Consider the following 27,703-nt stretch of genomic DNA (forward strand, 5'->3'; position numbering starts at 1 on the left):
CCTGAATACTGGTTATGATTACTGGAATAACTTTTGATACATAGACTACCTCTGAGTCACACATTTGCTTATTCCCTGGTGCCCCTTGGTGTGAGGTCTGGGCAGTTGCCTACATTTGCCTAATGGTTAAACCACCTTTGCTCATTTGCCATCATGGCTCTCAGTGTGCAGACACTTTCCAGTGTCCTGTTGGTTTGGAAATATGTGAAAAGATTGTATTTGAGTGCAAAATGATGACCAAAGCGTCCCAGATACGAATTTGTGGTCTGTATCAGATTTAAGTTGACTAATATTGAGACTGGGCTGAGCTTCGACCTATATTAGCGTCAATCATTTTCACTAAAAATCATTGAGAGAAGCATTTTTTGTGCCAGCTGACACAAATGATGAGGACAATATGGTTGCTGACGGCAAGGAACATTGAGAGTCCGTTCTTTGTCCTCGCGGTGAGCAGACATGTATACAAACACTCCCCCTGACGCTGTGAAATTGTACTGAGGCACTTGGTGGTTTCCCAGAGACAGTTGGGCAGAGCGCAGCGCGCAGCGGAGCTCCGGACGCACCTGAACAGTGAGAGCGAGCGAGAGTGACCATCAGAGAGCAGGAAACAGCCTCCAACCTGCTCACGGCCACACACACTCCTCTGCAAACATCTGCCACGTCGTCTGTGGCACAGAGAGGAGCAGTCTGACGGAGTCTTCACTGCTGTGGAGTTCCATGCCTACCTCTCTCGCTTCTACCACGCACAGCACTGTTTGGCGTTTAACCGCGAGACGTTTTTAAGGCGACTTTCTTTAAAACTCCGCGTGACATGTGAGTGCTACAAATGGAGCTCAGAGTGAATTGTTCGACGATGTCCCAGAGCATCTGCGCGGAAAACTTAAAGACATGCTGCAGATCCACAGTTGTGAGCGCGTGAGCGAGCCGAAGCAGATGGACACAACAACACAGTGGGTAAGTCTGGCGAGTACAGTTGTTTGTTTCACATCGCAGCTTCGATTCAGCCACAAAAATGGAAACTGTCGAATAAGTTTGGAGCCACATCATTATGAATAACTACACATTTGATCCTAGTCGAAGTTATCACGATATTTGCCAAATTTTGCCCATGTTTCATCAATGTGACAAACTTTTCATTTATGTGATCTCGTTCTGTGGTGTTAGAAATCAAATGGTTCTCAATGAATGCTCTGTCCTATAATGCCTTTAGAAACATTATATACATTATCTAATTCATTTCATACTGCAGTATGATGAAAATTATCATGAAATTAACATGAAAATCAGCAGGACGTTGTTCCAAATAAATGCAGCTCATTTATATAGGGTTAAATATAGGCGATCAACATTTGAATCTTACAATCATGACTGCATTATTGAAGACTTTCAATCTAATCTACGTCAGGCCAGCATTTTATCAGAAAATGATGTGATGTGAAGTGCTGTTTTTGTTCAAATAAAGTCACATGAATGATCTATATTTTTTGAAAGGATCTTTATTAGTTTTATTTGCTAGACATTTTGGTAACACTTCCCATGCCCCCATCTCTATAATAAATTATAACTGTAAGTATACTTATAACTATGGTGGTGGACGCTTATGACTTTTTTTAATGCTTTCAAACAGTAATCATAACTAATTGTAATGCCAGAGTCTATAATGACTTATAATATCTTATATTGCATTTAGTTATAAGTCATTATGGACACTGGCATTATAATTTCTTATTCTTACTGTTATAAGGCATTATAAATAGTCATGAATGCTAATAACAATGGTTTTACAGCATTGAAGGTGCATTATAAGACATTATAAGAATACTTAAAATATGCTATAATGCATAATGGAGCTGAGGCATGGAAAGTATTACTGATATGTCTTATGATCTGGAATAAACCAAGCATCTACTTCTAGATTTGCAACAATTAAGTTGAGGGTAGATCATGTGACTGCATGCTAGAGGTTTAAATGTTACATTTTTACATGCTCAGTGAGAATTAGTTTTATTATTATTATTTCTGTCTCAGAGTCAAACTTCTGCAATGACTTTATTGTTATAATGCTAAAATAGTGAATTTTTGTGCAGCCCTTAATCCTGCTTTGAATGTGTGGTCTGATTTGTATATGGAAATCTTATTGTGTAAAAGAGCTCCTGACATCACATGCTCCCGATATGACGACTTCCAATGAGTGCTGCTCTACTGCTGCAGAAATGATAGTCCCTATTATTTTGATAGAGAATGAGATCATGATAATTCACCCAGTAACTCACTGATTACACAACATCAGCATCACATGCATTTATTAAACTCTCTAACACTTTGACAAAGAAGTATCATAAACATTGATATGTTAAGAATAAGAATAAATAAACAAAAATAATTGATTTCATGGCCAAACATCACAATTAAGTCTGAAACATTTCCCACATGACTAAACCTTTGGACAGAATGAGCGTAACTCAGCATGTGTCACAGTAGTTTTTAATCATGATTATCTTGTTTTCATGATCATTGGAAGCAAAAATTGTGACTGGAATTGAAAATCAATAAATTTCCCAGCACTGCTTTTGACTTCCAAGCTGTTCAAGTCCCTGGTGCATTCTCCATGATTTATCCTATTTTTCAGAATTTGAATAAAGATGTCACAACATAAGATGCGAACCCTTAAAACACCCACCTTCCCCCTTTTACTCTCTCCTATTGATTGTCCATATATACATGTCAGTGCCTTCCCGTGTGGGATCATTAACCTGTTAATGTGAGGAGACAAATGCTCCTGTCTCCCCTTCACAATATATCCTCCCATCAAAGTACACACTGGTGGGCCCTTAGAACCATTGAGAACAGACTAATGAGAACAGATGCACAAAATATGACAGCCTGCGCTGTGTCGTGGCGTAAGTCAGCATCAGATTTACCCTGCAGCCAAATAAACTGCAGCTCTTTTCACTCATTAGTCCCCTTGCTCTGGAGCTGCAGATGAGTTAATGGACCCAAAGTGTTTTTGGGCAGAGGCACCTGCTCATAATGAGAAGGTGAAACAGGGAAAAAGAGAGGGGAGATGTGGCACAGCTTCATGTGCTTGTAAGCAGGCGGCTGTTGTTCTTTTTCTATTTTCCTGTGATCTCTCAACTCTGTGTCCTAATGGCTGCACTTCCATACAAACATCACATTTCCCGCTCTCAGTCTCACCATCAAATAGATGCTTTTCCTTTTAGCAATTTACTCATCCCATTATCTCCTCCTCCCTGTCTCATGCTTTGTGAAATCCAGCCCTTTGAATTGCCTGATTGACGCTGACAGTCAGGCTCAGCCTGCAGGTTTAATTTTCAATAAGAGATTTTTAGGGTTCTCATGAAATTTCAGAAAGCAGCACTGATGTAAATGGTGATAGACTGGCAATGAAGTTATGGAGTCTCAAGCTGTGGCACTGGATGATTTTGTATTTTGGTTGGACGCATTCAAAACAGAGTGGGCTAGCTATTCCCAGAGAAAGAAGTGACTGAAAGAACTTTTAGTTGGATTAAGAAACGGTCAGATAAAGTGAGCATCAGTAACAGCTAGAAAATATGAAAAAGAAACAGCAGGAGTTCTGTTCATTTATTGAAGATGAGACACAGGGACTTAAGGTGAAAGAGCACTCTTTATTTCACACTTCCAGGCAAAAGTAATCCCTTCTTTCAACTCTTGGTGGTGAATGTTCCCGGAGTGGTTGGCTGCACACTAGATGATTTTCTCACAGATCAAATGTGACTTCACTGAAAAACAAATATGGATGCTGAAAGCAGTGTGCTTTCTGTTTCATTGGTTTTCTTTTTCAATATTCCACTGAGCTGAGGTCAAAGTTCACTGACATGTATGTGAGCTGTTAAAGGACCTTACATCTGCTGCTCAGTTTCCTGGCCCTCATTGGCTGTTAAGGTTTTAACAGACAGAGCTACTGGTACTCCAAATATTAAATATGTTTTATATGTAGGATTCATAATTTAAAAGGCTCCAAATCAATCAAAAGCTGTCCAATAATGGTATCGATATTACACATTACACTGTAAACCCTGATAGTGACTTGACCCTGACTTTTGTGCTTCTCTGTTAGAGTTTTTGGTATTATAGGTGAAGGCCAAGGTATAATAAGGACTAAGGATGTTCACAGGCATATTTTTCCACATTTGGCTAAATGCTCATTTAAATTGTGTTTAACTAGCCGGTCTGGAGAAGGTACTTAGAAAACAGTACTATCTCACAGGGCCATCATGTCAGCAGCTATTATGTGAGCCTGATTTGTACAGTGTGGCTAACATTAGCAGCCAGCCGTCGTTCCTCTTTGCAGATTAATATGGTGCTTTGATATGTGGCATCTTTTCACTTCCATTGAGAAGTTATATGTGAATTCAGTCTTCAACAGCCTACATACCGCTTTATTTGCATATACTTCTTTAAAAACTGTCATACCACGCTGTTCCTACTACAGGCTAACTGCTAAGCTTGTCATATTTACGTCCAGTGTAGTGCCCAGACAGGAAAGCAGCGGCCATTAACTGATTTTACAGTGGCCTCTAGTGACAGGAGGTTCATTACGGTTTAAAAGAGCATTATAGACTGGGATTTTAAGCCCATGTTTGTAAAAAATGATGATGAGCACAGGCTAAATTGATAAATGAATTTAACAGCTTAATTGCGTCCGTAATAAGGACTAGAATGTTGTAAGAAGTTTGCAGCTTTGTAATAATGTGCAAATCCTAAAATAGTGTGTTTATCTTTGCACACATGTGGGCAGAGCATGGCAAACTTTTTCTTATTTTGGCTGTTCTTGATAGAGCAGTAGAGAGGAGAAACCAAGCATCCAACTAAAGTAACTTGTACTCAAGAAACCACACTGTGCTGTTAGACCAAACAGTTGAAAAAGAATTAGTTGTGTTAACTTAAAAATCCAAAATAGCTATTTCAGCTAAATTTTTCTGAATTAAAAGAACACGTTTTTATTTTAAAGCTGTTTTTTGTGTTCCCAGAATGCCTTTGAGCATGAGACACTTTTGCACCATGAGTGAAGTTACTGACTCAGTTAGAGAAGTCACTCTGTGGGGGGCAACCACTATGCATGATGGATGGTACTGAGCATGATGGACGCAGTAGGTCAGAGTGCACCTTTCAGCCATTGTTACTTGTAGTCACTTAATCTGGCTTACCTTCAGCGGCATAAATGCTCAAAACTGAAGTGTTGGATAGGAAGAGGGAAAAATCATTGTCAATGAAAAACATGAAGCTTTATGAAAACACTTAAACATATGGTTTTGAGTTGGATTTAAACAGAATTAGGCTTCATCGTTTTCAATATGGCAGGATCCTTAAAACTTTTTAACCTAAACATTACTGACAATAAGAGCAAGTGATGCTAACAGCACAGCCAACTAACACAGCAGAGACGACGCGTGGAGAAAATACCAACAGCGGTTTTGCTGTGCTCAAATTGTCTGCTGTTGAAAACGTACTCAGGATGTAATAAAGTACATCTAAAAATATTGATTCGCTGAGATTCTGAATCAATTTAAAATCATCGAGATTAATATTCAAAATTCTTGTGTGAAGGGATTTTTTCCAGGCACCTTTAGTATTCATAGTTTTAAGAAACAGCTAGATGTTTCCTGCGGGGCTCCAGCAAAACCTCCTCAGATTCACACCTGGTTTGCTTCCTGGTCAGGGCCTTTTTGTGAGGAGTTTGCATGCTCTCCCTGTGCATGTGTGGGTTCTCTCCAGGTCCTCCAGCTTCCTCCCACCAACAAAAACATGCTTGTTAGGCTAATTAGTAACTCTACGCTGGCAGTAGGTGTGAGGTGCCCGGTTGTTTGTGTCCATATGTCAGCCCTGCGATTGACAGGCGACCAATGTGTACCCCGCCTCTTGCCCAATAACAGCTGGGATTGGCTCCAGCTCCCCTGCGACCCCAAATGGAATAAGTGTGTAGAAAATGAATGGATGGTCCAGTTTGTGTTGTTCTCTCAGTTGTTCTCGAACAGTGGCTACTATTTTGGCAATGGAGATTTTTAAGTAGATTGATATGATCCATTGAGAGCTGAAATTTCTTTCAAACTCTGTTACACTGCTAATACTTCATTGCTTGTTTGTGCATTTTGTTTATTAGCAAGTTTTCTATCCAAGTTGTTCTATCTTTTAACCATGGATGGAAAAAGTGTATTTGTCACTGGCTTGAGTTTTAATGGCACCCAACCTGCACTTCAAATGATCAAATCTTGTGCTTACTCCAGTCAGAATGGCATCCTGTGAACTTGTTAACATAGATATCAAGGGATTACAGTGTCCATCTCTAATATTTTCTATAGATCCAGCTCAAACATGAATGCATTTACCCCTACTTCTCTTTTTCTTTTTAGAGAATTGTCACTGATTTGAAAATTATTTGGGGCTGCATGGTGGTGCATCGGTTAGCACTGTTGCCTTACAGCAAGAAGGTTTCTGGTATGGTAAACTAAACCATAATCATGGTTGTGTCACATCATTAAAAGTATATTTATTGCAACAGTGATATCTCTTTTTCGAAGGCAATGAGCCACGATATCTAGCAGAAGATGCAGAAGACAGTTCAGCCTCAGACGTGAATGAAACTCCTCATCCTTGTGTTTTCTTCTCTCATGAAAGGCATCTTAACTTGCTTTTTTAATTGGTCACAGGAGCACTTTCAAATGAACGGGCTTCATCGATTGCACAGAAATTGCATAAGAGAAATGGCTACTGTAATGAGAAGTCACAGCAAGCAGCCGCATGTTAATTTCATTGTGAGCCAAATAACCTGAAAGGGTTGGCTGGGAGGACTTGGTTTACTGTAGAAGTGTTATTCCCTCTTCCCTAACCCAGGGGTTCTCAGATGTTTCAGCCAAAAGGTGGTTGAGGCATAGTTGAACACGGCCATGCACATTCAAGAATAGCAAAAATGCAGACTTACAGTCTAAGGATTTTCTAATCTTTATTTTGATTTCAGTATAAATCACACCAAATGACCATGTTTTTATTTTACATTTAACTTATTCAATGCAAATATTCTTTGTTTTTTGGAAGGCATCTGGCAACCCCTATCCCAAGGGGGTCCCAACCCGCATGCTAAGAACCACTGCACTAAGCTGATTGATTTCGGAACAGTTCCGTAATTCTGTTTAGCATTTAGGAAATACATTGCATCATTTCAAACACTAGGTTTCAGATTATCTGTTGGCATTTAAAGAAACTCTTATGTTCTAAATTCCCAGTCATACGCTTGCAATGCTTTTACAGTAGGTAAATTTGTGGTAAGGAAAAAATCCTGCCAACCCTATTAGCCTATTTATAATTCATATTGTAAGAGGTAGATGTTTATCTTTGGCAATTTTCATTAATGGCATTACAGTTTGAATCATTAATGATGAAGCATTCCAAAAAATATGTGCTTCCTGTGACTCAGAATTTAAAATTTGCCTTGCGTGTCTTCCCCTCAGACTCCTATGATTAAGTTGTGAGAAGTACTTTTTCTATGATGAGTCAAGAAGGAGAGAGAGAGAGAGAGATCTGGCGTCATACTAGGTTATAAAACAGTTTTCTCTCTGCTAATTGCTGCTCTGCCTCCTTGGGCAAAGAACATAATTGTCCTTGTATTTTTGGGCACAGATTGTCACCAATAAAAAAAATCCCATTGAGAAGGTGCAATCAGTCTGACTTAGCAGCAGGTCAGGTGATGGTTCAGCGTCATTCAAGATGTCTTTGTCCCAAAATAGACTTCTGCTTGAGGCCGGCTATCAGATGAAGATTGAGGGGATGTGGGAAGGCAGATGTATCAGTGATGCATGGGCTGCAGATTTATGCAGACAGGCATGTAAATTATATTTGCATGAGCAACTAGTGGTAAAAGAACAAGGCATAGTCTGAAAGTGCTTCATCTTTTTGAGGTCATAGTGGTGAAGAAGGACAAAAGAAAGACTTGCATTTGAAGTGCATCCTAAAAAGCTTCTTTCATCTTTCATCAGCGTAGAAGAAGGAAGAGATTTGGTATTTGGTAGTGCTTTAATTGACTAATTTATCCCACATTCAGATTATTATCTGAAACACATGCACAAATGCCTTTAAGGTCACAGGAAAGAGCCTCTTATGTTGAGGATAAAGGGAAAATGGATGTCCTCACCAGCTGTACTCGACCAGCCTAATGAAGATAAGAGGGATGTGAAGTGCTTGAAATGAAAGCCATTTTTTACTCAAAATCACATGTAATAGATACATGATGAATTAACAGTTTTTACAACATCAAAAAATGTGTTTCTTTGCTAAAGCTTTGCTTGTGTTTACTTTCAAGTCCCTTCTTGGTGTTAATGTGAAGGCAAAACTAAACAAAAGAAGTACTATCGTTTGTTGGGTAATTTTCCATTCTTTCTAAAAACATAACTGACTTATATTTCAAGTTAAATAAACTGATCTTGTGTCTTAAGAAATCAGGTTTTTTTGGTCAATCTTGATGAGATTTACGTTCAAAATTGCCCTTTTTTTCACTTAAGCTAGTACAGCAGGGCAGCAGCTGAATACTACTCACTTTAGCGTCTTTCTGCTTTCACAGTGTTGGAAACTGGAGACTGAATGGTACACAGAGCCCTGAGCAATGTCATCCCCCCTCCCTTTCTGCCCAAACATAGACACGCCAACCACAGCGCTAATGTTGGAAGAATGGTGAAGAGGAAATATCCTCCCTTTAGTTTGTGCTGTTTTGTACGGGGAGGGGTCACATTGCTACAAGAGACTCGCAAAACATCTTCTATGCCAAGACAAGCCTTCAGTGTGCCTCTTTGCTCAGGTTTTAAAAAGAAAAGTGGTCCAGGTGTTTGCTAACGCACTAGCAGGCCCCGTACATACCGGACAAGCATATCGTAATGATCAGAAACCTATATCAAAGCAGACCGGAAGCAGAGTGAAAACATCTTTTCTGTCATGGAAAGCTTTCAGTTTTGCTCTCTGCGTGTGTTTTAACAAAGAGACAATGTCAAGTTCAGACAAAACTGCTGCTGCAGCTAAGTCCAAGCTAAGAACTCAACTAGCAGGCCTTGTGCACAATAACTCACAACAACTAACCCTTTTCCTGTTACTGTACTAATTATATACTCATTAATAGGTTGGCAGAAGAGTCACCACATTGTTTTATGTTGCTTTAATAAATAGCAAAAGTGCTACTGTGGCTAATTTTTCACTAATTGCTCCACTAGCAGGCCTTGTATACAAGCATTCACACAAGTAACCCCTCCCTCTTGACTATCACATAGGCTACTCATGCTGAAACAGGTCAGCAGAAGAGCGAGAAAACCTTATCTGTCATGGAAAGCTGTCAGTGGTGCTCTCTGCGCTATTTTTTTTTTTCAAGAAATGTCCAATTTTGACAAAAGTGCAGCTGTAGCTAATTGTATTCTTTATGTCATGCAGAAACGTGGTCCAGTTCTTGTAAAAAGGACACATTGCTAATATCTGAGGTATTTCCAGCAGTGGAGGCAGCCATTGCAGTCCAACTAAACCCCACCCATAGCATAACTGTATGTATAACTCTGTTTACCACAGTGGAGGTAGCTATCACAGACAGCCTTCAGTTCAAGCAAACCCAACTCTGTATGGTATGACTCTGAAAGTAGGATCACTCAGTCAGTCACTCAGACATAGACAGAGCCATTTGTAGTGCTGACCTCAGCAGTCAGCCAAAAAGACATCAGATGATGTAAGTCTGTTGCTCCAGCCTGAAACTGCCCTAACTTATTTGTTCCAGTATTTAGAGCTGATACAGGCTGATTTTTATACACAGAAATACAGATATTATACATGATACAGATATCATGCCAATGATATCGTGCATCCCTGCTTATTTCAATAAAAAAATCTCCCTGACAGTCCAGAGGACAAGCCAAAAGAAATCTGCACCTATCAAACATTTCAGTTTTTTGTGTTTCTCTTAGCCATTTTTATGAGTTGTTCTCTCTGCAGCAGTTATTTTTTCTGGGGTTAAGCTAATTTTGCAACTTTCTGTAAAGTAGGTGTTCCTTTTTTCTAAATAGAAGAAAATAAGGTGCAACTGTGGCTCAGTAGGTAGGGTCAGTTGTCTCAGATTGGAAGGTCATGAGTAATGATCCGCATCTCCTGCAGTCACATGTTGATGTGTCCCTGGGAAAGAGACCCTGTGGCGTGAAAATGTGTATGGATGTGTTTGGATGGGATTTTTCACATTTGCTAATACCAACGGCCAAGCTTTGTCATTGGTTTGTAAATGTGGAGTGAATGGGTTGGTGTGACCTGCACTGTAAAAGCACTGGGAGTTGTCAGGTGACTAGAAAAGCACTATACAAGCTCAGGTCCATTTACTATTTACTACAAACTGCTTGAGAACACCTCTTTAAATCTCACTACATTTTCAGCCTTAACTGGGTTTCTTACAAAACTCCTGAAAAGTGTTAAAATGATCCCATTAACCAGGGGTTGTTGCGTGTAAGTCTGCCATTTTGTGTGCAGTCTTTCATAGATCCTGTGTTAAACCTGGAATTTTACATACTATAACTAAGGGCTGAAAGATTTGGGAAAATAATGTAATTCCTCTGTTTTCCCCCATTATTGCGATCGCGATTTGAAGTTCCTCAGCTTATGTATTTTCCAACAAACAAAAGCGATAAATCATTCTATGTTAAAACCAACTCAATAATAGATTAAACAAGGGCTGAACAGTTTTGAAAATGTATCATATTGTGATGATTTTGACCCATATAGCAGATTGGATATGAATTGTTGTATTGAAGGGGATGATGATTTTTATGCCATTCTCATATTTAATAACAGAAAACTAAAAACTGAAGAAAATAGGATCTTTGTAGAGTATACTAAAGAATGGCAATGAATGCTTGATATGTAATGCGTAAGATCTCGGCTGCTGCAAAAAGTTATAAATCAGTTTCAGGCTTAAGAAATATGGCACCTTCTGCAATTTGAAAATTGCAGCAGGCCATATTGCGATTTAATCTAATTTTTCGATTAATTGCCCAGCCCTGCTATAGCTACTGGAAAGCTGTCTTCTACCTTTAAGTCATAATTTTAAACCACACTGGTTTGGCAGGGCAGCAGTCATTTAAATAGTAGATCTGAAAGTCATGATCAGAAAAACATGTATTTGCATTTGTTTGACTCCCAAATCAGAGCTGAGAATGGCTTCACTTTGTCAATTTGTACTTAAAAATGTGTTTTTTTACATGCAAAATAACAGAATTATAAGCATGTGATTAAGAGTGAGTAACTTTTAAAAATCAGCTTTGTCCATTAAAGCATTTAACCATTTGACAGCTCTAGTTTTAAGTGAATTACTGGTGTGTGGGAGAGACAGAGAATCTGCAGCTGGGGATGGTTGTTCTATATATCCATGCCTGTTTGTGCAAATGAGCATGTGCATCTATTTGTGGCAAAGGGGTTGGCAAAAAATGTATTTGCACCAGGATATGTCACTCTACTGGTATGGGCTTTGCAGATTTTTATGCTGATATATATTTTACACTCTCCTGCTGCGCTTGTTAAAACCTAACAACCTATGGCAACCTTACACTGACCATTTTTAAGCAACTTCACCATCCCTGGCATAGTTACAGTGTTAAACTGAAATAATGGAGTTAAGTGAGCCAGTTACTTTAACTATGCACTGTTCAAGTTGTCCTAAGTCTGTCTTTTTCTTTTCTTTAGCTTATTTTAACTACAAATGTGCTTTCTTTTGGCATCAAGCTAGAAGCAGCACACGGAATAGAGAGTAAACATGGATTTGAAATACCATGCATGACATACACAGGATCCTATGGGTCCTGTGTAAAGAAAGACTAAGGTGTAGTGGAGGGAAATGCTTTGTTGGCAGCCTGCTAGTTTGCTTTGCAAAACTAAGTTACTTAAAAGCTCAACAACCCTTAGACAAAGCAAATAACTGCTCTCATAAGGATAGTTGTGGTGAAAACTGCCCTGATTACACAAGTAGCACAATGGGAAATGATCTCATCAGTCTTAGAAAAAAATACCCAGACTCAGGCCTGGTGTTCTTGCTAATCCCGAGAAAACTGTCAACAAGCAAAAGTTAAAATCATGCTCTCTAAACAAGAAATTTAGCCTGCCAAACCTTTTCTCTGATGAAGACTAAACATAACTGTTAAGGGTTCTTTAAACGCATCATGATCTGCTGAAACAACCTTAATGCTATTAATCATTTGAACTTTAATGTGAGACTTCAATAGGCCATATTTGACTTGTTGCCATTCTCCTCCTATATAATTGAATTAATTCTCGTGGTGCCTCTGAAGCCACCTCTGGGTGCAGTGTCATGCTCAATAAACTGCTGCTGTCTGAGGCATTTTGCAGAGTTGTTGTAGAGGTGCTGCACTCTGCCCCTCTCCCTGGAGAGAGTGGCCTGTCTCTAAAATGATTGGCCTCACAGCAGAGGAGCAAACTCCGAGGATAGCTAGAGGGACCCTACTATTAATTTGTTGTGATGATGTGGTGAGCCTCCTTACATCATCGCCACAGCTTCAGGACCAGTACAGTCATCCTTAGTGACTAAAGGATCAGTGGCATGTTGCTACATTTTCATCCTGTGTTTTCTGGATGGTGGTTCCAGATGGCAATGTTTAATAAAACAAAAAATGTCTCAGCTTGTTAAGACAGCTTGGCTTCACAAACATATAATAAGGTGTAAATGTCTTTTTTTTAAAGAAGATGTGAAAATCATTAATCTTATCTGACTGACACATTTTACTGTTTGGTTAGGGAGTGATAAAGTTGGTGATTCATAGAAGAGCAGGGAAATGCAAACCACTGTCATGATGCCAGAATCTTCAAAAGTAGCCTGTTTCTTCATCATTGTTTCTTCTGATTTATCTTGTTTTTGGCTGTGTTTCCAATTCAACAGTAACCGAACCCTGGGGCTCAAGTGCATCTACAGACTTTTCTCATCCAGTCTCCTGTAGACCAAGATCAAAGCAGTCCAGAGCTTAATCAGTTCGAACCGTTAGCACAGGCAGTGACTGCTGAGACAGCTGATGTCAAATGAAGGGGCAGGGACGATGGCCTGAGCTATACAGCCGATATGGCAGAGCTTGTCTGGCTACAAGAAATGTGGTCCAGTTCTGATAAAACCGTCACTATTATATAGCTGCATCCAAGCTAAACACAAATACGGGTCACAGTAGAACTAATACTCCACCCATAGCTTCTGCCCCATTCCTCAAATGATGCTGATTGGTCTGAACCGTCTCTGGCTCAGCACAAATGTTGATTGGAACTTTGCAAGATGGATTTGCCTGATGACAGTCTGGCAGATCCGTCTGCTGTCCAGCACCTTCCAAAAAGTTCCAAGAGGGTCTGGCTGCAGCCCTCAAGCAGACCTCTACACTGGGGCGTTCAGCTGGAGACCTCTACGGTGGGGCGTGACATACATTGCCCAAGCCTACGCTGGGGCGTGCAGCGTGTTAGCTGTTGTTAGCATGACCTAGCTGTTGTTAGCATGACTACACCGCTGTGCTTATGACACATTAGCATAGCCCCGTACGCTGGGGCTTCGGCGCTTCGCTGGGGCTATATTTGGGCGTGCAACAGCACACCCCAACCCCTACGCTGGGGCCCCAGCGTAGAGGTCCGCCGGCTCGGCCAATATATTTAATGCCCCAGCGTAGAGGTCCATGGCTTGGGCAATGTACATCACGCCCCAGCGGAGAGGTTTCGCCCCAGTGGAGAGGTCTCCAGCTGAACGCCCCAACATAGAGGTTTGCCCGAGGGCTGCAGCCAGTTGCCTCTCGAAAGTTCAGCCTTTGTCTCATCAGCCCACATAATATTTTCCTTAAAGTCTTAGGGATCATCAAGATGTAGTTTTTTTTTTTTTTCTCCAAATGTGAGACAAGTGTCTCAATGTGTTTGCCATTTTTGCCCCCCCCCCCCCCCCCATGGATGCCATTTCTTCCCGTCTTTTTCTTATTGTTGAATCATGACCACAAACCTTAACTGAGTCAAGTGAGGTCTGCCAGTTTTTAGATGTTGATCTGGATTCTTTTGTGACCTCCTGGATGAGTCGACATTTTGATAGGCTGGCTACTCCTGGGAAGGTTCACCACTGTTTAGGGGTGGGACAAAAAGTCGATACAGCATAGCATCGCATATTTTGTCTGGTGATATATCGTATCATCTCGTCCATCAAGTATCGACTTTTTTTTCAAATTAATTACTAATATGAACTGAAGTCTATGATAATGGAAAATTAAAATCAATTGTTTGTCCAGGGAGGTCAACAGAGGTGACAGTCATAGAGCAGGAGAAAGTTAGTACAACAAACGTGCCAGCACCAGGGGAAGGATATTAGAATGAAAGCAGGGAATGAATGAGATGGACATGACACGAGGTTAGCAGGAAGTGCTACATGAAAATAAAATACTGTGGAAATATGACAAACATGAGGGCAAGACTAATGCTAAATCAGCGAAATAGTTGGAAAAAGTGCTATAGATCGCGATATATTGCGATATATCGCAATATATCGTATCGCAATACTCACTGTATTGCAAAATGTTTAAAAATCACAATAATATTGAATCGTGACTCAAGTATCGTGATGATATTGTATCGCGGAGCCACTAGTGATTCCCACCCCTACTACCGTTTCAAGTTTTCTCCATTTGTGGATAATGGCTCTCATGGCTCTCTAATGGTAGTTCACTGGAGTCCCAAAGCCTTAAAATGACTTTGTTACCTTTTCCAGACTGGCGGATTTCAGTGACCGTTTCTCATCTATTCAGGGTGTGGCTACTGAAATTGAACTCCAAAGAATGTGATTAATCAGTTATTTTATGATTTATGTTTGAGGATCTGAAACATTAGTTTGACATTGTGCACACATATTTCTCCTTTTGTTTTTTTCTGGGAAAATGTACATTACAGCAGTTAATATACACATTAAAATGTGTCAGCTTAGTAATTTTTTATGATCAGACCTTCATTGGCAAGTCATAAAATATGATATTGATGATATTGTGTGGTGTTGCTTTAAATAATCATCTTTCACAAGCAGCCAGAACTTTGCAGCGTTGATGGTAGATGTCCAATAGATGTTGCATTTGACCTCCTGAGTCTGAGACCAAAACAAAACTTTTCTTTGGCCATGTTTTCTCTGTTCCTCAGCTCACCCTTTCTCCCTCTGTATCACTGTGTGCAGCCCTTTTTTGGACTGATCTATTAAAGTTCAAACACTCAGCCTTTCTCAGATCATTTAATATGTCTCCTTGTGTCCCTTATGTTTGTTGTTTTCTGGTGCCACTGCTCCTCTCAGAGAGGATTAAAAGGATGCAAGGGAGAGACACAAGGACAGAAGAGGCCAGTTTACCTAATAAGAAATCTGTTACAGAATCAGTTTTACAAACGTCAACTACTGATGACCTGCACAGCTGATTCACCTAAATCCCACTTTACAAAGGTTTTTGGTGAAAGTGAAAAAAGTCACTTGCGGATTTTTTTTTTTAACCACACACTTCAAACTCATTGTCCACTTCAACACAGAATTTAAAGGAAACTTTTAATTTGGTATAGGATTGTACATTGTGGAGAGAAACTGGCTGGTCGCACCATTAAGTCAGCAATCCATACAGAAGTTGCACTTTTGATCTTCAGAATAAAGACAATTTTTCATGTTGACAGGAACGCCTGGTGTGAATTATACATTGTTAGAGAGGCTGCGTGTTCATATGAAATGAAAAATGAATAAACCATTACCACATACATTAAACATTTAACATTTGTTTACTTCACATGTGTGCTTTATAACATTTGATACTTGACTTTCATTTACACTGCCCTTTGATGCTGGGATCAGACCAAAATTGGGTTGATGTTCTGAAGTATCTGACACAATCAATGTCTTATTTAAGATTCTATAATTGAATACTTCTTTGTTGAAATGGTTTCTTCTTGGTCATGCTGAAAAAGGGTTTGCATTGCTGTGTTAAGTTTTTAGACTAACAAGAAGAAACAAGTAGGATCAGCACCAGTCTTCCTATAAGGAAAGCCTAAGGCAGGGAGACAAGCAGGAATAAACCCCAGAGCAGAGCAGGCATCAGTGACAACAGGATGACATTGATTAAGTTAGGCGCAGAATAAAGGAGAAGCTGGGGTGGAGGAAGGTTGCAAGAGCAGCTTGCAGAGAGAGCCACAAAGGGTGGCCAGGCAAGGGCAATTTAAATAGGGCAGCATGAGAGCGATTAGCCAATAGTGTGCTTGGAGCAAATCAGCTGGCTGCCAGCTAATTAGGGCTTGCATGAGATCAGCTGCCCTCAATAATAGTAATGCTTGGCCTGCCTGAACTAACACTATATGTTTGTTTTAATAGCTGACAAGGCAAATGGACAATCAATTCCAGGTTTTTGGGTATGCCAATTAGATTTCAAGGGGCCGTGTTTGGTCCTAGCTGTCTTAGCTCTTGGAATATTGTTGGTACTGCTATTTGCTGTCGTAACCCATCAGGGAGTTAGAAAACAAGATGTTATCATTTGGGTGGCAAATATGTTTACCATGTATGGTGTCGTCTCAATTTAGTCACAAAAAACACATCAATAAATCCTTTGCGTCAAGATGTTTGTTTACAGGATTAGCATGATAGCACCGCGTGATGCTGAAACAATGGAGTAACATACATACATACATACATACATACATACATACATACATACATACATTCAATGTGGACCAAAATGTTTTGTTTTAGAATTTGCTGGGGGCCAATCATAATTGGACCATGGGCCACATTTGGTCTACGGGCCATAGTATTGACAGCCCTGCCTTAAGTCATAGTGTTGTTTAATCATTAAAAATTCATGGCAACATAGAGTCTTACCCCGAATTTCTATATACAGCATGCACGATGCGCACCGAAGTGCCGACCGAAAGGCGAGCAACCTCACCCACTGGACGGAGTCTAGAGCTCTGCGCCGTGGCGCGCAAGCCCTGATCAGCAGGAAGAGATCACTGCAAGTTCACGCAGGAATAGCATGTCAACAGCGGACTATTTTACCTTTTGGGGTTAATTTATCATCCTTTCCAGTATAAGTCCATGATGTTATTGCGCCCTCCATTGAGTGAGTACATTCGGAAGTTAAAAGGTTCATTTTTGCTTAAAGGATCTGTGGTTTTATGCAAAATTCTTTGGCTAAATATCCCTAAAAGTTAACTTTTCCTCGTCAATGGCGCCACTGTAGCTCTGTGACCCACTGACCTCTTGGTGACCCTTTGCTCTCGCTGCAGGATGAGATGTAATGTTGATATAGTGATGATTTACGATCGGGAGTCTGTGCATTGTGTTTTATTTTGAAAGAACTGGATGTTCTTCGCTTGTGACTTCCATGGCGGGTGCTTTCTGAACGACAGTGAATTTACGAGGTTTGGCAGCGGCCGGCACTGAAATAAACCTGCAGCGTATCTGAAGCGAAGTGGAGCGAAGTGCCACTCCAGGCACACGCCGCTGCCGGTCTGGAGCGCCAGCTATGGAAATGCTCTGATAGACTAGAGAGGGAGCAGTATGATTCGCCGGCGTTCCGCAGCGTGCATGCTGTATATGGAAATTGGGGGTTATGATTACATTTAGGGATGCACCAATCCACCTTTTCTGGTCCTGATACCGATTCTGATACCTGGGCTTTGGGTATCGACTGATATCGATACTGATCCGATACCAGTTTTAAAAGGATAACCTGCATGCCCTGCTGTATGATAAGACTGGTAATTGTTTTGGGTAAAAGGCAAAAAACGAGTAAGTATAGATTACTGAAGTTGATATTTATTTAAACTATAAAGTGTTTAAATGTTCACCAGCAGTTTGGTAAAAGCAATGCTTCAGAACTTAAAGAAATTACTATTCAGTTGTAAACTTTTATACCCTGTAGACTGGTAATGCAGCAAATAACAAAGAAAGTGCATCAGAAGTAACATTCCAGTATATATTGACAAAACTGTATTACACAAGTGTTTTTAACCACATACTGTAAACAAAGTAACAATTCTGTAAGAAAATAGTGCAAACAACCTTGTAAAAAAGGCTTAGAGCTGGTTGCCTGGATCGGCACCACGGATCGGCCCTTTCCCACCGATACCCGATCCAGGTTTGAGGGGCTGGATCAGGCCGATACCCAATACCAGGATCGATATCGGTGCATCCCTAATTACATTGTGCAACCTGGGTTCAATTCTCACTTTTAACACTTTGCTGGATGTCATATCTCACTCTCTCATCCTTCCTTCTCTAGCCACTGTCCTCTCCTCTGAATGAAGGGGAGGAAACCTAAAAATTAAAACCTTCATTTTTTACAGTAATATGTAGCTCAGCATCTTGAAACACTTCAGTGAAGTTCATGAACTCTGCCTTTACCACATTGAGACTTCATGAAAGGGTTACTGTGTAAGTTTGGAGGATGATGTTTGACCTGTAGCTTGTATTACAGGCATATTGCATCATTCCAAACGCTTACAGTTTTTGACTTTGAGCGCCAAAATAAATCATTTGTCAAAAGAAATTTGAAAATATTAAAAACAACATTCAGGAAATTGATCAGAAACATAGAGTGACTCTAAAAGGTCTGCACAACCCTGTTCAAATGCCATATTTGTGTGATGGAAAATAAGGCACAGATTTTACTTGAGAACCTTTTCCACCTTCAATTTAACTTGTAACGAAATCAAATTGTTAAAATGACCAGGATCTTCCAGAAGAAACCATTGACTGGATGTTTTGTTCAAAAAAGACTGTGTCATTCGTGTTTTCATAAAAAAAGACACTCATTAAAAGTAACTTGTCTTTTTTGTCCAACAGAGTCGTGCTTTGTTGCTGAATGGGTGACAAACTACCAGTCACCTCACAAACCTTGTGAAGCTTTCTTCCATCGCACCGTGCAGAACAGGGTCTACCCAGCAGAGACGCAGGGATGTACCAGGAAGTGGCATTCCTAGCTGGGAGCACTGAGCACCAGTTCACTCCCTATCGCTTCAATCGTGTGGAAAACCCGCTGGAGGTCACCTCCAAGAAGGGTCTGTTCTACAAGCGAGCCCAGCTTTTACTTCAGCCCCAGCCTCGGCAGCAGGATGGAGATGAGATCGGCCTGGCCGATGGGGCAGCCATTATCAATGTAGGTGGCATCAAGTACCGCATTCCCTGGTCCACGTTGGATGAGTTCCCCCTGACACGACTGGGCAAACTGCGCAGCTGTAGCAACGAGGCCGAGATCATGGATGTGTGCGACGACTATGACGGCAGTCGAAATGAGTATTTCTTCGACAGAAGCCCGTCTGCTTTCCGCACCATTGTCACTTTCTTGGCAGCAGGAAAATTACGGCTGCTGAGGGAGATGTGCGCCCTGTCTTTCCAGGAGGAGCTGCTGTACTGGGGGGTGGAGGAGAACAACCTGGACTGGTGCTGCCTAAGGAAGCTGCGGCTCAGGCAGGAGGAGTACAAGGAGCAGCAGAGGCTAGAGGAGGAGGAGGCCGAGCTCACCTCTCCGCATTCCTGTGAAGAAAGCCAGCAGCTTCCTGGAGTGATGGTGCAGGAGGAGACCCGTACAGGAGGGTGCATGCGAAGACTGCGGGACATGGTGGAGAATCCCCACTCTGGACTGCCAGGGAAGATCTTCGCCTGTCTGTCAGTGATATTTGTAGCAATCACTGCTGTGACGCTGTGTGTCAGCACCATGCCTGACCTCAGAGAGGAGGAGGAGAGGGTAAGTTCACTCACTCTCTTCACTGATCTTCAGAAAAAAACTTTTCCATTCATTTTCTCATCCTTTTGTTCAGTCTCTGGGATGATCTTACAGTTACTGCACTTTATTCAGCAAACACAGTAGCAGAAGAATCATTTATTATCCACTTTCACTTTGACAGAAGTTTCAAAGCAAGTCAACTCTGATAAGACAGGATCGAATTACTACTTTTATAGAAGTTAAATAATATCTAATTTTCTTTCTCCTATTGGCTCTCTGTGGCTGCCAACTTTAAAAAACAAGTCCAGGACATGATCAGATTTTGAAAATAAACACTATAGTTGTGGCGTTACACAACACACATAACTATGAACTAAAGGAACCGCGGTCCCAGGATTCCTTTTCCCTGCTACAGCCTCAGGGATGTGAATGCTTTACAGCTGCTACAGTAGGATTCAGATTATGTTGATGCAGCAGCCCACATACAGAGTCTTCCTGGGCTTTATTGTAAATCATCGTGACAGAGGGGAAGGCTCAGGGACATTGAGGCTTCCACTCTTTTCACCTGAATACCAGATTATTGTGAAGCTCCTCTCGCTGTTCCTGCAGCATTAAAGTCCTTCATTGCAATCCAAATCCTTGCTCTCCCAGATGTATGAAGCAACTGACGGTGAAAAACAACACCAAGATGAGGAAAAGGCTGTTTATTCTTAAAATGAATAATGTTTTTGGTGTTGAGCTTCGGTTCTGCAAAATCCTCCAGATATTCTCCCCATTCTGTTGATTTGACTTGACCTGCTTCCAAAAATGAATGTGAAATAAGCTCAAATGAATATGAAATAGGTTCTCATTTGTTATGTAACGATGCAATGATTATGCAAATTATAACCATGAAGCCTCAATCCGTACAGTATAGGGCTTGTTTACCCAAACCTTATCTAGACCAGCTGACCGGTAAACAAATTAAGTGCTGCAATGGAATTCATTCATTCATATTTTGTGGATGATTTTTTACAGTAATGCTTCAGATTCATGCTAAATACTTGCATATGCCCTTCAATGTTCCGTGCTACAGATTACATGCATATGCACATCTAAAGAGGTCCTTGGCAATGTGGTTGTCAAAGTACCAGTTTTTAAAATCTTAGTTAAACAGCAAAAAAGCTATTTTGAAATGGAGGCAACAAAAATAAAGTCATAGGCACCCAATATGTAATGTTACAAAGCAGATAGACTGGCTAGATTTCATCAGGCAGATCCATCTTGCAAGGCTTTAATCTGAAACGGTTGTGCCCAGTCTGGGACTGGACCAGCATAATTTAAAGGAGAATGAGGCGGTAGATATGGGCGGGGTTTAGTTGTACTGAAAACTGGCAGTAATGGTTTCCTCTGGTGAAGTGAATAGCTTGGATATAGCTATAGTGTAGCTTCAGTTTTACCAGAACTGGACCAGCAAAGAAATGCACTGAAAGCTTTTTGGTGCTTTCGATATTTAACTCTTCTCCCAACCTGCTAAGGTTTGGTTGTACTGTAAATTGGTATATACAGTGGTTGCTGCTGTAGGGATTGGCTCAAATGTTGCTACAGCACCATTTTTATCTGACCTAGGTGGCACTGCTTTACTAAAACAGATGCAAAGAACCACACTGAAAGCCTTTCTTGGCCGATAAGATGTTTTGCTGTTCTGACAGCTGTCCTCGGCATGAGTTATAGCCACCAACAAGCTCCACAGTCCATAAGCTACGACAGCACCTGCCTGCCAAGACTTGAGTTACTTACCGGAACTGCGCTTCCCTTCTTCCTCGTTTTGTCTTGTCATTCTGATTGGCCTTGAATAAGTGTGAAAGACAGAAGGTTCATCCAGTCCTCTTTTGGGAGTTATTTTTAGAAGTCCTGCCCTTTTAATGGGAGGTTTCTCAGACAAATGTGAAATATGTCCTATGCAATGGTCTATCCGGCTTGTCAGGTTACCCTTTATTGGGTAAATATATAAAAACAGTGTTAAAATGCAGGCACACCTGCACACTGTGGATGTCTGAATTGTTAATATACATTACATTAAAGAGTAACTAAAGACCACCCTTTTTCAGATGCAAACTTATAAGTATTGGTCATTTAGAGTCTAAATCTTGACAGTGTAGCAGGACTGAAAACCAGCAAATACAAATTTTTATCTGACCGGGTGCTAGACAGACAGCTAAGTCTGTCATTAAATATCTGAGGGAAGCAATACATTTGAAGCCTTAAGTTATGCTGGCCACACAATAGATGACTTTCAAATCCTAAAGACATGGATTGAGCTGGGCAGCACTATTGTTTTGGCTGAGAGTCCCCTGGTGACCCTATCTACTGGGGACTTTCAACCAATTAAAACAGAGAGAGCACTCAAAGATGCCTCTTTGTATAGTTTATTTTTCATTAAATGCATGTCTCATGAGCATATTTTAACATTGTAATGAAAAACAAAATCATAGAAGGTATCCATGAGGACAGCTATTTAGGCATTAGGCTTTTGTTTGCTTTAAGATCGCTGTCTGAATGTGGAGACACTGTTTAAATTTGGTAGGCTATGAGCTTTAACTACATAAAGACCTCAGGAGGCAGGAAGCACAGATTCTCTTCAGTCTGCTCTTTACAAGATTCTCTGCTTGGTCTGTGAGAGCCCTGGAGGTGACTCAACTCGTTTGACAGTTACTGACATTTGTGTTAAGTAGGCTTATTCTGTTATTCTTTCTGTTACTTTTATGGCTCTGAAATTCACTGTACAAACTAAAGTGCATTTTATCAGCACTAGTACTCCGGCTGTAGTGAGTGATGTAATAGTAGGATGACCATACGTCCTGATTTAACAGGGACCGTCCTGTCATCAGACTCCGTCCTGTGCATTGACAAAAATCTGTGAAACACTAAAAATGATCTATAACAAACCCTGTCCCAATTTTACCCAGTTGAGTTACCAGAGCAATGCACCATGGATACAAGACTGCCTGTGTTTGTCTGTTTGGGCCAATCAGTGTTGTTGCCAAGGCTGCTGATATTCAGCCAATAGAAAAACATCATTTACACCAAATCAAAGCTCATTACTGATTTTTAGATACATGTGACTGGACCTGCTGTGAAACGTCAGGTAGACTAGCTGTTATGCCAAAACAGGAAGTCAGTTTTTAAACACAGAGCTCTGGGAAAGTTACAACTTTGTTCAAAGAGTACCAGGTAATAAATATGCTGAAAAATTTCCGTTTTCAGTTACAAGGGTGGAAGTAGCACTGTTACTTCAGTGAAGCAAACATTAGAGACAACCAACTTAACGGAACAAGTATGGTCTAATACACTCAAGAGACCCTTAAATGTTGTTTACTGGTAGTATTTAGTTAAACTGTGGGAATAAAAGTTGAGTTGTATTTGGGAGATATGATTTTTCATCTGCTGAGGAACTGTCCATGGTGCTGAAAGGCACACTGGTGAGTAAATCACATTATACCATGAGCTCAAACATGTAGATTTGTGATGAAATAAAAACTTTTACTTATTTTAAGGGTTAAATTTGTGGTCAAAATGCATACAAAAGGAGTACACTCCAAACAACAAAAGATTTCCAGGTTTACAACAAAGAGTACAAAAAAACTGAACAGTCACCTCACAAAAATGCTCATCTTTTAAGCCTCTTTTATTCTGGGCAGTGGCAGCAAATAGACCAAGAGCTGAAGAAGACACATTGTTTGTTCTCATACTTCTCTTTAAGTGAGACTGACCTAAAAAAAAACAAAAAAACGAAAGTATGTAATGAATGAAAATACATAAAATTTAATAAATAAACAAATAAAGTTTTGGTTAATCTTTGGAGGCTTGCTTTTTCATCTACTTGGGTATACTTTTCATGGTGCTGAAAGGTCTACTAATTAAAAATCACATCATACCATGAACTCATACATGAGGGTTATGCAACAAAATTAAGATGTCACCATGAAAATATATGCCATGGTCATCGTATGACTACCAGGGGTCAACAGAATCTAGGTGAAAGGGGCATATTCCCACCTAGCAGTGTGATTTGACATGTTTCAGTCAATAAATCAATGTGTTTATATATTGGGACAAGGACAGTAATTCATGTTAATACCCTATCAAGCTGTAACCAAAGCTCAATGCAACTGTGCATGTGAATGTACTGATTAGAGATTGGTAATCAAGGCTTAACATAAAGACTCAAAGTAAGGGAACTATCTAGAATGGGTCTATAAACTTAAGATAGATGCCATAACACCAAAGAACAAAGTTTGTGTCATATAAATAAAGGAACACATAAATAAACTGTTGGCCACCGTACTAATCTCAGGGACTGACGCTGTAGACCAGCAGTACTCAATCTTTTTCTACCCATCCACCCCTTTTTGTTTTAAAAATGCTTTTGGGAGAGCCACAATCCAAAAGTGAGGATGCAGAGTAGATCCATAGATCAATCAGTTCATAGTTGAAATAATATTAAGATTGTAGATGATAGATTAAAATTAAATTAAGATGGTGGATTATTGTGTGGTTAAATGGAATGTAATAGGTTACAGAGAAAATGATTTGTCGCTGATAATAAGAATATATATTTTTATTTATATACTGTAAGTTCCACCTGACCTTAAGACCTTTTCATTTGTCAGAATGTGCTAAGTTTGAGCTATGAGATGCCTTTTTTAAAGAGCAGATGAATTATGGTTGGCTATTTGGGTATTTATTCCTCACATTTGGACATTAACTGTAGCTCATTGGCTCTGTTTTACTTGCTTTTGATTTTTCACACTCATTATTAATGCTTTTTGCCAAAGGGTAAGGTATGTCATATTGATCTTTGCCTTGGGCCTCCGAATAACTAAAACCAGCCCTGCCTCACACCTGCAGCTATCCCAGACAGTATTCCACCTGCCTCATTATGTAGCTTTGGTTTTCTGTTTCTGCTCATTTGACAGTATTTATTATCAATGGCACATTAAAGGTCAAATAAAACACTCATGTGTGGACAAGTTTCACTAGCTATTATGTCCTCTCAAAATCTAGGCTGACACCTTGTAAATGATTATCATGCCATTATCATGGAAATCATATGCATAAAGGAGGAATCAGTTGTTTTTTCAGTGTTCATAATGAGGTTAAAAATGACTAAATGCTGCAGAAAAGTTGTTTCATTCATTTTAAGTTGCTTTAGATTACAGGAGGGCACACTGAGGAACCTGTCACTTATTAGATATATTGATTGATGGACTGGAGAGACATTAATGAACATAAGCATTAAAGGCACATGTCAACATGCTGGAGTTAGCAAAACTGCTAATTTACATCCGTAGTTACTTGACAGGGACAACATATTAAGAGACAGATCAACAATAATAGTGTGAAAACATGCAGTAACAGGGACAGTCTAAACTGTGCTGAAAAAAGTGACCTGTCTAAATGCATGTTATAAATTTGCTATTTTAGCATGCAGAGTTTAAACCCCAGTGGCCAGTTGTTTTGTTGGTGTGTGAGTGTATAGTAGGCCAACCAGGTTTTTATTTGGTTGACCACAGGTTGAAAAAAATAATGATAAACTCTTATAAATAATTTCAAACAAACGTATTTTTGAAAGAAAACCACATGTAGGCCAATTTCTACTTAGCATTTTAAAATTAATTTTTATTTTTGACAGCAATGTGTCACTATTTATGTGGGTTTTTGTTCTTTCTAAAGAAACACTTAAATTGATGAAGACGCTTGTAATATTTATTTAAATTCACTGTTGTCCAATGAGTGTAAATGAGGCTGTATAAAACCCTGATATAAATTCTTAATTCCTCCTATTCGTTACCTGTGGCTTGTTTTGAGAGTAAGCCATGTCTGCTCAAAAATAGTTTTACCATAAGGCACTTGTTTTCTTGTTTTTGTCAAAAAAGTACAAACAAACAAAATAACCGAGTAGCAATGAATGTTTTAATTCAGTAGTTCTTAAGTGGTTACCACCTTTACCTTTGAGGAAACAATCGCGACCCAAATTTCCTCCAAAAATATCAACAATGCACGTTTGGTAAATACAAATGTTGAACTTAAGCTCTTGGAGGAACAGAATCTATGACAGGAAAAAGACACAGGACAAGACGTTTTACACCCCCATCTACCTATTTTCCAGAGATCTTGAGAAATCACTTTATTGTCTTGGTAAAAGCAACTTTTTATTGCAAGAAAAGGAGATAGATGAGTCTAAATGTTAATGAAACATTTACATTTACCCATTATCCCAATAAAACAGAGTAAAGTTAAAGGTATGGATACATGTTCTTTGCCACCATTTTTTTTCCAGACACAGGGTCGCAACTTTTTTCATGAGCCAGGAAAAACTGCCCAGTGACCCACTTTTGGGTCCCGACCCACCAGTTGAGAACCACTGTTTTAATTGACACCATGTGGAAAACTTCCTGTTATTGGTTCATTAAAGTTAGGGGTTTTCGTAAGCTTCAGCCCTACCATGTCCACAGGAACAAAAACCGGGGGTCAATAGTCTGTGCCATACCATGTTTGGTTTCTCTTCAGGCTATAAAAAAAGGAAACCCAGGCTCCTTTATTGCTTAAAGCTGTTTCTCACCCACCTTTTTTGATTATTTTTACACTTTCACGGGTTAATAAAAGGGAATTCCCTAAACATCTGATAGTATGCCAAGGCTACAACTTTTCAGTTTAAATGAAAACAAACAGACAGACATGCTCACAACTAACAGTCTCAGGTTGCTAATTAGGTCTGAAAGAGAGTGAAAGCTTGGCTCATCCACTTGTTGCTGCCATGAGCTTTCATCTCTAAGAAGGAGAAATATCTCTACCTCATGCTTTTGTTCCCACTAACTACACATGTTGTCACCAGCCGTGACAAGCTGAGCAGAAAAGCGTATTAAAGCTGACGATGTCTTCCTCCACAGCCTATTCATGTCCTCTTTTGCCTTGGAGACTTCAGAAGACCTCAGAGATGTGGCTCCAGAATGTCTTTGTGTTGCACTAATTCACATCTTGGATGACATCAGCAGACCAGAGTATGATTAAAGAAAAACCCCACAGTTTCCTCTGGCTAAGATATGTCTTCATCAGTAGCGGGGGGGGGGGGGGGGGTTATTAGCACCAAGTTCTTCAAAGGGAAAATCAATCAGAACAACAAAGCGACTGCAGGCTGAGTAAAGACCAGCTGCAACATAAGCTCATTTTCTATCTTTAATTAAGTCTCATATGTCTTTACTGGCCTCTATGAATCTGCAGCTTTAAATATATAAATGTTGACAGAAACAGGTGCCACATTTGAAAACAATGAAACCTCACTGTGGACCTGTTAACTACCCAGACACACCTTTACAAAGATCTACTTATCCCTCCCTAGATCTCATGGGTCGTAGTCACAAAGCTCCCTGAGTACAAAGGGTTGCTTCTAGTGATGAAACTCCAAGAACAATTCTTAGAATCAGGACATTTTCTAGGGGTTTTCCCTGAAAGTTAAGATTCTTGTAAAGATAAAAAAGTTATTAAGAAAGCTTCAGTCCTTAAGAGAGCTACTAAGGTGAAAACTTTTAAGAGTAGTGCGGATGACTTTTGGGAGACTTGAGTTTCTGAAGCAGAGTAGAAAAAAGGAGAAATGTTATCAAACTACTAAAAGAATAATATTCTTATTTAATCATTAACAGACAAAAGTTGATTAGTTAGACATTTTCAGTCAATTTCAGGCTCTTTATATGCCGATGCAGGAGTCAGAATGTGATAAGGCTTAAGGTTGGCTGCTTACGAGACAACTCTAAGGCTGGCCACACTCAAGACAATTTTAACTTAGGGTTCAATATACCCCCCTGAAAAATAAGTCAAATATGTTTTATATTTATGATTCTAGGCCTGACTGTCTCTGACAGGATACCAGCAATACAGTATGTGTTGAGAGTGAACAGACCGGGTAGCATCACCAACTG

At 40.0% G+C, this 27,703-nt stretch overlaps 1 protein-coding gene across 1 annotated transcript in view; it reads left to right on the forward strand.

The window, feature by feature from the left end:
* The first annotated feature begins 541 nt into the window (after positions 1-541).
* The window catches only part of kcng2 (potassium voltage-gated channel, subfamily G, member 2), a 60,491-nt gene continuing 33,329 nt past the window's right edge, over positions 542-27,703 (forward strand). Inside the window, exons 1-2 of the mRNA XM_041809354.1 lie at positions 542-954; positions 18,866-19,766. Of these exons, the coding sequence (XP_041665288.1) occupies positions 18,978-19,766 (789 nt within the window). The 5' untranslated portion in view covers positions 542-954; positions 18,866-18,977. The remainder of the gene's footprint in view (positions 955-18,865; positions 19,767-27,703) is intronic.

Source organism: Cheilinus undulatus, linkage group 16 (assembly GCF_018320785.1).
Source record: "Cheilinus undulatus linkage group 16, ASM1832078v1, whole genome shotgun sequence".
NCBI lineage: Eukaryota > Metazoa > Chordata > Actinopteri > Labriformes > Labridae > Cheilinus > Cheilinus undulatus.